The 13021-nt window shown below is 35.5% G+C and overlaps 2 protein-coding genes across 2 annotated transcripts; both read right to left on the bottom strand.

The window, feature by feature from the left end:
- Nucleotides 1-531: 531 nt before the first annotated feature.
- Nucleotides 532-2478, bottom strand: LOC129304929 (uncharacterized). The gene has a single exon (XM_054944778.1). It carries the CDS (start codon nucleotides 2261-2263, stop codon nucleotides 860-862), a length of 1404 nt encoding a protein of 467 aa, XP_054800753.1. The 5' UTR covers nucleotides 2264-2478; the 3' UTR covers nucleotides 532-859.
- A 981-nt stretch (nucleotides 2479-3459) lies between these two features.
- LOC129307330 (adenosine kinase 2-like) lies at nucleotides 3460-6947 on the bottom strand. Its single transcript, XM_054948263.1, has 12 exons — nucleotides 6753-6947; nucleotides 6060-6113; nucleotides 5784-5830; nucleotides 5632-5663; nucleotides 5447-5548; nucleotides 5279-5346; nucleotides 5029-5105; nucleotides 4836-4933; nucleotides 4681-4751; nucleotides 4534-4600; nucleotides 4267-4453; nucleotides 3460-3859 (listed from the first exon to the last, which is right to left on the bottom strand). The coding sequence occupies exons 1-12, from the start codon at nucleotides 6833-6835 to the stop codon at nucleotides 3717-3719; spliced, it is 1029 nt and encodes a 342-aa protein (XP_054804238.1). The 5' UTR covers nucleotides 6836-6947; the 3' UTR covers nucleotides 3460-3716.
- Nucleotides 6948-13021: the final 6074 nt, after the last annotated feature.

Genomic DNA, 13021 nt, shown 5'->3' on the forward strand with positions numbered 1-13021 from the left:
TCAGTGTCATATAAAATCCTTGACGAGTAAAGTCTTTACAATCTATCATCAGCGTAGCTTATTCAATAGACTTCGTACAATGCAAGAGAACCTAACTAATTACCAAATAAATTGCCAAATACAAAATTAGACTTGAGCTCAGACCGCTGGAAATTTGTCTGGTAAAATTAAACTCATAACTCATCAACAGCAAATAGCAACAATTGAAATGGCGCCTCTGATATGGCACTATCGCTATTGCCATCCATCCTAATTCCAAGTCCTTGCGGAATGCAAAATAAATTCTATGAAATTGCCGCAGGGAAAGTATAAGCAAACAACAATAGCACCCCATAAGCAAAATCGTATGCAAAAGATGCTGAAAACCAGGAAAGACAAAAGTATGGTTGTTTTCTTAAAGATATTCAGGACTGAAATAATAGTTTTCCTCCTTCTAGCAGATTAATTTACTTCTACCGTTGTTAGTGTAAACCAAATATCCCGACTCATGCGATAAATTGTCAAAACAAAACAGCAAAAAGAAAACCATGGTTAATGTGGTCATGACAATACGCCACCCTCCTTCATTGAGAAAAATGAATACCATCCTCTACTTCTCATCATATAGTGTGGCTAACTACTATCATCACCAACTTTTTGTTCTGCTAATAAGTGACCGCATGAACAATTTACAAATGAACTATCCTCATTCAGAATATACACAAGTAGTATATTTGCCTCCTGTGAAATACATACAACACATAATTGGTCATAAAACTACAAAATGGAAGTGATGGTCAACAGGGACTACAAAAGTGGGACACATAAAGCTGTGGAACATTGCTGCAAAATAAGCATTACAATTGATGAGTTCCAAGTATCATCTACGACCTTCAATCAAGCCCTCAAGTTCTCTCTGCCCAAACCTCCTACCCTGTAAATCGGCATCCCTACACCTGGCCGCAAAGTAAAACAGCAGCCAGGCAACCATGAAGTAAACTTCCATTGTTGACTGGAACATCTTAGCAAAAGACCTCCCACAAATTCGAGCTAAAACCCATCTCACAAACGATCCACAACATATTGCTTCCAAGCATTTTATTTTTATGCCTTGGTTCAACATTGTAGATATCAAATAACAACCTTCCTTCACGATTTCTCTCCCACTCCTCCTAGAGTCCACTATGGCAACCCAGGCATCAACAGAAAATATAAAAGCGACAAACGTATCAACAAAAAACCAAGCAAGCAAGAATCCAGAAATCTGCTTCTCAAACCCTCGAACCCATGGGGACATGACTGAGAATGGCATTAATTTCAATCTAACGAAAAGCTTGAAGAAAGAATACTGATCTTCGATATCACCGAAATACCACAGCCCCAGAAGCTGAGTCAACGCGTCCCTCACCGCCCACCTCATCAGAATAAACCCTGAAAGCCTCTTAAGACCCAATCTGGAACCATCCCAAATTACCGCAGCGATGGAACTATACCTCCCTAACAGATCCTTGACCACAGTAATGAAGACGATGCCTAAGACCCATGAATAAGTAACAAGAAAAACTAAAATCACCCATCCGTAGGCCGCAGATAAGAAACTGATGAGGAAAAACAGAGTCGCAGCATCACGGCGGCCGAGCTCCAATCCCTTCATAAAGAAACGCAAATCAATGGCTTTATCCACATCTTGACCATTTCCCAAATCAACCTTTTCATTTCCGCTATCGTTCTCGTCCTCGCTGTCTTTATCATCAGTAAATGATAACCCTTCCGCCTTGAATGTAACTCCAGAGCGAACCACTTCCGACACCCTAATTCCATTATCAGTTACATGATCCGAGAACACTGACTTCAAGCCAAACGCGCCCAACACCACAAAAGTACCATTTTCAGGGGCGCTCCTGTTGGGCCCGAACAAACTACGACCATCGTCGTCATCGCCGGAGAAAAAGTCATCGTCTAGGGTTCCAACTCGGGTGAGGTGTAGGAAGGGGCGGCGGCGTTGGCGGCGCAAACCCTTAGACGAAGGATCATCGGGCGATCGGTGGCGTTGCTGGTTACTGTTTCCGGCGAGGTCAAGGCGTGAAAGAAGGGCTTTGAGGGAGGGGTCACGATCAATGAAAGAGGTAACATAAGTAGTACCGTTCTCAACGAAGGTGCGGAAGGACAAGATAAGGAGAGAAAGGAAGAGGAAGGTAAGGAGATTGGAGGTAAAAGAAGAGGCTGATTGTCGGAGAAGTTGGGCAGTTGTACGCAGATTCTGCAGCCGAGGATGATCGTTCATGGCGGTTCAGCGATCTCTGAAGGAGTTGCCTTCTCTTTCGCCTTCTTTTTGGTGTTTCTGACCACAAAGCGGCTTCCTCGTCGGTGCCAGGAGGCGAGATGGCTATGCCCCTCAGGACTTCCGGGTAGGGATGAAAGCAGAACACGCGCAATCAGGCTGTGGACCGCACGCTCTCGGAATTTGGTGGTGGGCGAACGAAAAAAGAATTTTTAGCCCGCATCCAATTCCTCGTTCGAAATATTTATATCATACTATCGTTTATAATTTTTCAATACGAATATAAAATAATTACATAAATATTAATAATTTACTTTCATAAATAAAATTCTTACATTTCTCTCCGTTGTCAATTTCGTGGCCAACCATTTCTCTCTGTTGTCTAAAACAATTTTTAATGATGTGCAATAATAATTATCGTCTGTATAAATTGTAAAAGTATAAATATTATTATGTTTAAGTTTAATTGAAAAATTAAGTAAATAATCGCAATACCTTTCTTAATCAGGTTCGTTTCTCTGGCCAAAAAAATAAAAGCAGGTTCATTACTATCCTATTTTTTTAAGAGGGGTGGGGGAGTGGGGGAAGCCAAGTTCATTACTTATAATAATTTACATCTCGAATGGCTTTTTTAAGGGGGGGGGGGGGGGCGAAGCCAAGTTCATTACTTATAATAATTTACATCTCGAATGGCAATTGATTCACTCCCACTTTTTAAGGGGAAAAAAATCACATTAAATCAGCAAAATAACGATGCTATTAATATTAATTAATTAAAATGCTTCAGGTAGATATCTCAACACGGAAACAAGCTTTTTATTTGAACAAAAACACGGGAAAGGCCGTAAATAAAAATAAGGAGACCTTTTGCGCCATTTTGTGCCTTAGTAATTCCTGGTGTTTTTTGTTCGCTGGGCTCGCATGGTTTAGAAAGGTCCATGCTCATAGCCAAACCCAGAGTTTGTGTGTCCACGTGGGTGTCGGGGAGAGTTTTTTTTTTTTTTTTTTGAGGGAGGAGGGGATTCTTGTAAAGCTAATAGGCTTTGAGTGGTCCTTGAATTAATATTCCTTTTGATTTAGAAAGAAAAAAGAAAAGAAATAACCCATATGGCAGCCACATGGTGGATTGTTTCCCTCAAAAGCGAAGCAAAGCAAAGCAACGGTACTTGGGAACAGACAAATTAGTAAAACAAGTCAAAGACGAAAACATGCTCTTGCTAGATTTAAATTATGCAGGGGGAGCTATTTTCGTATTCCAGTTATTGCCTCCGTTCTCAGCAACTTCTTTTGAGTATTTTCACCAGCCGGAATTACAACAATATATCCCCAATGCCCCGGTCATTACAAAGACCGGCAAGTAATTAGATAAGTACGATTGGATGAGAATCAAAATGACACAAACGACACTTTAACAACCAAAATTTCTCAAGGACGTCCAAGTTCGGGGAAACTACATTCATTGAAAATCAGGCTTCTCCGGGTAGGTGCAGCCTGACCTTTGGATGATAACATTTGCTGCATAACAGCCAGCCCTCACGCATTCTTCAATGGGCTTTCCCAGAACCAGCTGTGAAAGAAACCCTCCAACAAATGCATCACCTACGACCACAAAGAAAGGTGGACTTCAACATAATTTCACTAGCATGTTCGGCGGACAAAATTCGCATCTCAGTGATTGAGCTGATGACTGCTAGAGCAAAGAGCTAGACTTCTACAGATTTTTAAAAGGCTCAAACCCCATAGCCCAACGAATTTCTTTCCCAACAAAAGTCTAAACCTTAGCCCCCAATCAGTTTTATTCAGTCATAAATACACACTTAGATTCACTTGGTTGCATGATATAATATACGTGAAGTAATATACATGACCGATAATTATAGATTCCACAATATTATGAACCTATATCTTACCGTGAAAAAGGAATTTTATATTCAAGAATTTAAGCACATAACCATATATAAGACTTTGTTCTGCAGTACGACTCCCATAAGCAACGAGACAATTACCTGCTCCATTTGTATCAACCAGTTTCTCTTTAGGTAACGGTGTCACAGGAAACAAGTTCACCTTGCCATCCTCCTCAGCAACGCACACAGGATCTGCACCCTGTGTGATAACAGTAATTCTTTTATGCTTTCCGGATGCCTTTGGCCATTGGGAGATCTTAACAGCTATCTCCTCCACCTTGTCAGTCTATTCATCAGGAGAACGTAAATCGGTCAGCATTTAAACCCCAAAAGGGCATTTCAACATATTTGCTAAGTTATGATTACCTCCCAACCATGGACTTTAGCAAAAGTTCTAGCTTCGGTCTCATTTCCAAAAACGAAGTCCACATACCTGAATCCCAGAAAGGACACTCATTAGATAGATATGTAATTTTTTTTTTCCATTCAAATTTAACAGACAAAGATCCTTACTGCAGAGCCTTTTCCTGCACATCTCTGAAGAACTCACAGATGAATGGGGCAGAAAGGTTCATCAAGAAGAACTGCATGCCAATTTAGAATAGAAACATGTCAGAAACTGCTAGTGAATGGGAAATAGGGATTGCCAATTTTAAATCACATCTTACCTTGTTATTTGCTGCCGCATGCTCAGCAACCAATTGAATGGATTCTGGTGATACAGTAAGGAAAAAGCCAGCTATATAGATATACTTGGCCTTTTCAACTGTTTAAGAAAACATTGCACAATGCGATCTCAGTCATAGGGAATCAAGGGGAGGGAAAACAATAATACAGGGACTGCATAGACCAAAAGGGTACCTAAAGCCCAGTTTTCTGGTTTCTTCAAATGATCAGACTTGTAGCAATTTGCAGCTGATAAATTGGCAACAAGAGACCTGTATTTCCATTTAAACAAGCATTTTAAAATGGAAAGATATTTAGGTAAATCCCAAAAGGCTTTGACTATAGTTTGCGTCAACTAAACATCAAGATGAAGATGTACACTTCGAAAGCAGCATGAATGATATGTATTTAAAAAAAAATTTGAAGGGCTGCTCATTCATCTGACCTTTCACCACCAATTACACAAACAGCACAAGTGCCAGTGGGTGCAGTTTCATCTTCATAGTAGTGGACCTGATAGTCAAGTGAATAGAGTTAGTTCAAAATGCAAAGAGTCCAGGGAATAGTTTAGATTCAGAGGAGACGATTTGAAGAAAGAAAAACTAAAACTCACATTTACACCAGCTTGCTTTGAGTTCTTCTTCATCTCCTCCCCAAACTTGTCCTTTCCTATGGCACCCATGTAACTTGTTGCACCAGGTATTTGAAGCATCCACTATAAAACAAAATGGAAAATAGTAAATTACTTTGACCGTAACTTTTCCAGTATCATGTTGCCACCTACGAAAGGCTATATACCTGTGCAACTCTGATAGAATTCTGAGTAGCACCTGCCAACAAGTAAAGAAACTATTATTATGCAATGTGCACTTTATTGCCCAGAACTTCATCAATAACATGAGAAGAAAATCAATTATCTAAAATCCAATATTTCTGACTAAACGAATCACCTCCGGCAATATACTCCACGTTATACTTTGTTGCCAATTCTTCGTACCTGAGATGATTGGATGATCATATTAGCTCTTAAAAAACTATCATGATAAAAGAGAAATCAGTAGGGGCTGGGAAGAGGAGAGATATCGAAAATTGAAGCTTGCTGGATGTTGGTTTCAATCGTAATTGATTCCAAGCAATGAGCAATATCAAGAAGCTTGTAAAGTTGAAACTACTGTGGTCGTAAAGTTGAAACAACTGTGGTCTAAGCATAGCAAGGTATCTCTTACATAGGTTTGTGCTTTTCCTCCGCAAGAATTGCATCGTTCAACTTGATGCCGTATCTGTCACATAAATGAGGTCAGATCACTAAGAACAGCGAGAATTTGCAAGAGCTTTCTTGAATTTTTCTTCTCTAATTTCAGAATGCTGTTAGAGATACAGAAATAAATAAATTCAAAGCAGAACCGAACAGAGATGACTTCTCAAAATAACAACACAAGCCCATAGCTATCCTAGAAAGTATCCTAGTATTTCCGAAACCGAACTAAACACCTCCAAATAATCTCGATAAACGTTGGAAAACAAAATGATGACTTCCCACTTTTCTTCAATACATGCGGGATCGTCAAACTACAAGCCCTTGGTGTATGCTGCAAAGGCTCATTGTTCAGCATTATAGAGAGATGTGGAACCAATCAGTAAAACTAAAAATCTTCAAAAAGAGAACAAGTTAGCAACATATGCAGACGATGCGTAATCATGCCAATATATAGCTCAACAAAGACGCGCAGAATGAGGCAGAGAAGAAGATAGATCCGCCACCGTGAAATTCAGCAAGGCAAATCAACCAAGCTAAAAACCATCAGTTTGTAATGGATTCAAAAACATATCAACAAGTAAACTAGATCTTTGAATAGATATCTGGAATAGAGATTACGGTCCAGAAACGAAGCAAGAAAATAAGGACCGAGGAAACTTACTTTTGCAAAAACTCGTCATCGACAACGGCCGAGATATCGAGGAGAGGGTTGCCCATCCCGAGGAGGATACCTTCGGATGCCATTTGAGGAAGGGGAGATCACAGAAGAGAGGGCGGCGCAGGTTTGGCAATTGGCAAAGTGATATAATCAGCGGTAGAGAAGAGTGTGAGCGAGATTCAGATCCGCCGACGACGAAGCAGATGCCTATTTTATAGGGAGATGGTACAAACCAAAAGGTCAGGCCAGAAGATTTTAAAAATATTAATTTGTCCAAATAATCAAATTGATGTAATTACTGTTCTGACTTTCTGAGTTACTCCAAAATTTTAAAACCCTCAGAATCATTACAATTAATTAGTATAAAATACTAAAATTTATTCAATTATCAGAGTTTGTTGAGACTTTTACTGGGGCGTTTAAATGGTTATGGCGCCCCCAAAAAAAAAAAATCTGATTGGAGATTGGCCAAAAACAATGCTGTGAGTGGACAACGGAGTGAAATGGGACCCCCTCACTTTACCTTACCAACCCCTAGAGGGCCCATCGCTGATGGTGTATGGCGCACCTTCCCCGGTTTTGGTCACCAATCCGCCATTTTCTCTGGGAGTGCGCTTTACGACCCTTCATTTGTTGGCAAACGTTTTTGCTCTCTCCCCACCTTCTGATTAATATTTTAAGCTTTTTTTTTTTGTTTAAGAAAAACACATAATGATTGATCCATACTCCCTCCATTCCTATATATATGTATTAAAAAAATATTTTAAATTTTTGTATTCCTAAATATAAAAAGTTATTGGTATACTACTCCATTTTTATTTATAAAAAAAATATCACTTTTTACTTATTTTTTATATAAGTAAAATCAGAAATTTCAATAAGTATTTATTACATATTTTTTAAATCACCTCTCGTAATTTACATTAATAAAAAATAATTAATGTACGTTTATGTTGATTAATATAAGATATTTTAGTCTAATTTTTTTATTTTTAGACATAATTATTATGATTAATTAACTTTTTAAAACTATGTGATATAGTTTTTTTTCTTATATATAAGAATAAAGGAAGAATTTTTAATGAATAGATCATTATACTCTTATTAAATTGAAAAGAGAAAAAGATAAGTATTTTCATTAATTTACATTTTTAAAAAGAGATTTATTTTTTATTTACAATAAAAAAATAATCAACTTTTATTAGTTTACATAATATGATTAAAAATATTTTATATATAGAGATGGAGAGGGTATTATTTTAAAAAATTTTATTATAGGTCTTCATAGTTTTTTTTTATTTGTTTTAACCACAAAAAATACAAAAACCTATATCAAATCACATCAAAATTATTAGACTAATTATGTTTTTCCTATCTTTTATTACTGCATATAGTCCATCAGACCCAAAATAATTGTACGAAGAAAATTCCAAATTTTCCTCCTATCATGTACTGATATACTTTCTCTATTAAAAAATATAAAATATTTTTAATCTTTTGAGGTGTAATTATTGTATTTTTTATAAAAAACTCCTATTAATAATGACTTTATATTTTTTATAGAGTGTTTAATAGGAGTAAATATGAAAATATAAAGTTAGTTTGAAAATAGGTAATTATTTTATTGGTGAGATAGATTCAGTTAAAAATGCCTTACATTTTTTAATGGAGAGAGTATTTACGTTTTATTAAAATGTAGAAAAACACACAAAATAGGAAATAAAATAAAGAAAAAATTAATCTTTTAGTCTTCCAACTTTTAAATCACTTGTAACTCAATCCATCAATTATGATTCGCTGTGACTCAGTCCCTTAACTATGACTTGCTTATGACTCAATCTCTCAACTTTTGAATCACTTACAAATTAATCCCTTAACTTTTGTAAATTTTTTTCATGTTAGTTTATATCTTACATCAATGAGCAAGATGAGGATATTTTAAAATAATATATGAGTATTTTTTATCCCTCTTATTTGATAAAAAATTAAAAAAATTAAAAAATAAGGACCAAGTTATAGGTGAATCAAAAGTTGAGAGACTGAATTGCAACGAGTTATAGTATAAGAACTGAGTTACAGCGAGTCATAGTAGAAGAACTGAGTCGCAGCGAGTTAAAAATTAAAGGATTAAAAGATTAATTTTTTTAAAATAAATATCCATGCTGATTTTTCAGTTTTTATTTTCAATTATGCATTTCTTATTCAAAATTCTTCATCTATCTCCAGTAATAAAAATAATAGGTAGGTTTTAGACATTTGGAAAACACAATGGTTTGCTAATTACTTGATCCATTTAAAAAGATAAAGTATTTTTAACTAAATTTCAGTCTTAATTAATTAGTTATCTTCAAACTAACACCATCGTTTTATATTTATTTTTTTAATAAGGTGTTTCACTTAAAAATAAATACAAAGTAATTTATTTATTAAAGGCATTTGAAAAAAATACATCAATTGTACATTGAAATACAAAATGCCTTATATTTGTTTAATATCTAACCTCTTAAAAATTATTTACATATTTTGACTAAGGTTTAAAAATGTAAGGTATTTTTCATCAAATTTCACCCTCAATAAAATAGTTACTTATTTTTAAACAAACTTTATCTTTTCATATTTATATAAGCTTCATCCTAAAAAAAATAAAGTCATCTATTTAATAAAAATATTTTTTAAAAAAATATAATAATTATATTTTAAAAATTAAAAATATTTTATATTTTTAAAATTTAATTATTTAAAAAATATTTTATATTTTAAAATAAAGGAAGTAATAGTTTTATCTTTCACATTTAAAGTTAGGCATCATCTTTTTAGGCCCCGTTTGGTTGGGGGGGAGGAGGGGAGGGGAGGGGCTCCTCTTCCCTCCCCTCATTTGGTTAGGAGGAGGGGAGCCCCTCCCCTCCCCTCCCCTCATTTGGTTAGGAGGAGGGGAGGGGAGGGGAAATTTTTAAAATTTTCCCTCCCCTCCCTTCCAAAGCCTCCCCTTCAAATTGGGGGGGAGCTCCCCTCCCCTCCCTTCCCCCTCCTCTCCCTCCCCTTCCCTTCCCTCCTCTCCCCTCACCTCACCTCCCCTCCCTTTCCCTTTCTTCCCCTTGAACCAAACAGACCCTTAGAGCCGCAATTATGTTCATGAGAATTGGAGTTTGCCCCTTGGGAGCTGCAATAAGCTGTCGTGGGATTGAACGACTGAGCATGGCTTTGTTCAAAGAGAGGAAAATGTGGACGTTGACTACTTTGCCAAGCGTGCATTGGCGCCACCTTTTGGCCTTCATTTTTTACCTGGAGACGATTTTTGTTGTTCACCTTCCACTCAATAAAGTAGAAAGTTTTGTTCAGTTTTATCTATTTACCAAAAAAGAAAAAGAGTTATTATCAAATTCTAGCCATTAGCAGATTTTTATTTTTTTCTTTGAAAATAAGTCAATATATATTAAATATCAAACAATTACAAACACACACAAAAAAGGCTTTTAGAAATCCTAGCAGAAAAGTCTGAGTTACATAAGAAAATAAACTGGACGCTAAACAAAGAAAGAACCCAAACTACAAAAACACACCAGATTGGAAACAAACTGAACAAAGAAAAAGAGTCTTCGGATCATCCTTGCCAGATGTGTGAACACGTAGATCATTAAGGAGATAAAATTTAAGAAAGCTTGCCCAAAGGAAATAAGTAACCAATTCAAAGATTAGCCTATCCGACAGTTTGAAAAGCTTCGCAAGCCAAAAAAATGAATGATTTCCTAAGAAAGAGGAAATCAAAATGTTTTAGAAAGATCTCATAGGATTTGTATATCCTAAGCCAAGAGAGCTTTGTTGTTGCTTGAAAATTATAAAATCATGACCCAAGAGACATCTAACCAATGTATAAAAGGCACACAAAGTGAAAATTTTAATAAAGAGCCATTGATCATACTCAATTGTTTTAATTATATTTAAAGTCTCTATATTTTTGAAATTTCATTTTAGTTCAAGAGCATTGATTTGATATTAAATTTTTAAAAAATGATAAAATTGTTTTTTATTTAAATTAATATTAGGACTGTCCTACTTCACTTGTTTATTTTTTTGGAATGAAATTAACTGAAAGTCTGGTAATGAACAAGTGAAGTAAAGTGATAAACAAGTGAAATACGATAATAGATAAAGGTGCATTTTTACCCTTCAAGTATTTTTTGAGGAGCACCCAACACTCTAACATTTTTGTTGAAGCAATTTTGTCTTTAAAGTTATCAAAACGAAGCATTTTTGCCCTTTCCGTCAAATTTTCCACCAATCAATGTTGGAATTTTAACAAAAATGGAAAAAATTCTTCGTTTTGATAACTTTAAAGACAAAATTACTCTAACAAAAATGTTAAAGTGTTGGGTGCTCCTTGAAAAATACTTTAAAGAAAAAAATACACCTTAACCCTAAGACAATTAATAATTGTCTATAAGGAAATGAACAACATACAATATAAAAATTAACAAATTGTCTTAAGATTATTTAAACACCTAAAATGAAACAAGTTAAATAGGATAATTAACAACATTTCATAAGTAAGTAAACAAGTGAAGTGGAGCAATTAACAAGTAAAATAAGAAACTTTTGATATTAATTTAAAGGAGGGACAATTTTGTTATTTCTCTTAAAAATTTAATATCAAATTAGTAATCCTAAATTGCAGTGAAATTTTAAAAATTTAAAAGCTTAAAATGTAAATAAGTTTAGTAAAGGGTTCTGTATTAAAATTCTCCCAAACATTAACATGCAAGCGAAACTAAGACACGAAAGAAAAGTTCCAAAAGCTGCAATGACAAATGATAAACCTTCACGATTATGCTACAATCCATGAAGGTCCCTTTAGGAAACATTCGCCAAGACCTAGGTTTTTTGGCACGAAATTCATCAAACCTAAATATCAAAGCACGCTTTGTTTCATTCTTAGAAAACAAAGGAAAAAATCTCATTTACATAGCTAAGAAGCAGATAGCCTATTGAGAGACATAGAAGTAAGTGAAGTATAAAGGAACCTAAGGTCACTTAAAAAAGGAGTTATTAGGAAGCACAAAAGTGGGAGATGATGATTATGGTGACAATAAGGGTATGGAATGAATTGATTTTCTCTTGTTAAAAATAAATCCAAACTCAACAAGTCCAAGCTTATCAATAGTATACAGCCCAATACTAAAAGGAACAGGCCCAAGATTAGTTGATGTATATCATTATTACTTTATTATTCTTTTATTCTTTAATTGTTTTGTATTGCTTTCTTTCCACGTTATTGCTGTATGATGTCGTATTGCTGCTATAACTAACTTACACTATAAATGATTAAGGCTGGCTCTGCACCTCACACATTGTGAGTATGTATACTATTCAAGTAGATTTTGTCTTGGTATCAGAGCAAACGTCCACGGCTACCTTTCCATTGCTATCTACCTTAAGCTCCCTAACTTTCATCTCTTCCACAGCACCATTTCTTTTCTCATCTTCTACCTCTGTGACTCCTCTAGCATCTTCTTCCTCATTCATTCCTTCCATTGGAGGCATATCAGCTATTCAAACTAAGACTGTTTTACTCCTCAACAGCCTTAATTAGGCAAGATTTATCAAGCTAGATAGATCCAATTATCTTTTACGGCATAACTTTGTTCTTTTAGGGTTAAGAAGACATAGACTTTAGGGTTTTGTGACTGGTATGTGACCAAGTCCATTAAAATTTATTCCTCAAGGAAATGATGTTATTGTTAATCTAGCCTTTGAAGACTAGCAATCCATCGATCAATTGATACATGGATGGATACTAAGGTCTCTAACTCAAGATATTGCTTCTCAAGTCCTGTATTGTCTGACTGCTTCTTAGCTATGGCGTGCTGTGATAGACCTCACATGTTTAAATTTCAAAGCTCGTTTTACGTTTATGTGAAATGAATTTCAGAGAACTAGGAAAGGTTCTCTCATAATGGAAGCTTATTTGAGCCAGATGAAAGTTATGTCAGATAATATGGCCCTTGCAGGTCATCCTCTTCCTCGCTTAAATCTAGTCATGCAGATACTATCAGGTCTTAATGGAGAATATACTCTTATAGTTGTTCATCTCTCTAATAAAAAGAATCTAACCTGGATTGATTCGTAGTCGTCCTTGCTCATTTATGAGAATCACCTTGAACATCTTCACAGCGTTAATGCTGTAGGTAATTCTCTCGCTGCTTTAAGTTTTTATAATAGTCATTCCTCTAGTGATAGTTAGGGTTCATCAGGAGGAACTCATTCTGCATGGCGAG

This window comes from Prosopis cineraria, unplaced genomic scaffold (genome assembly GCF_029017545.1).
Source record: "Prosopis cineraria cultivar Desert tree isolate PC_DT_omini unplaced genomic scaffold, ASM2901754v1 PC3, whole genome shotgun sequence".
Taxonomy (NCBI): domain Eukaryota; kingdom Viridiplantae; phylum Streptophyta; class Magnoliopsida; order Fabales; family Fabaceae; genus Prosopis; species Prosopis cineraria.

Bases quoted from the DNA above. Each gene is read 5' to 3' on its own strand.
- LOC129304929 (XM_054944778.1), bottom strand. From the start codon at position 2,263: ATGAACGATCATCCTCGGCTGCAGAATCTGCGTACAACTGCCCAACTT.
- LOC129307330 (XM_054948263.1), bottom strand. From the start codon at position 6,835: ATGGCATCCGAAGGTATCCTCCTCGGGATGGGCAACCCTCTCCTCGAT. The intron at 5,106-5,278 runs GTCAGATGAATG...ATGGAAATACAG, and splicing joins TGTGTAATTGGTGGTGAAAG to GTCTCTTGTTGCCAATTTAT. The intron at 3,860-4,266 runs GTAATTGTCTCG...TTGTGGTCGTAG, and splicing joins GGTTGATACAAATGGAGCAG to GTGATGCATTTGTTGGAGGG.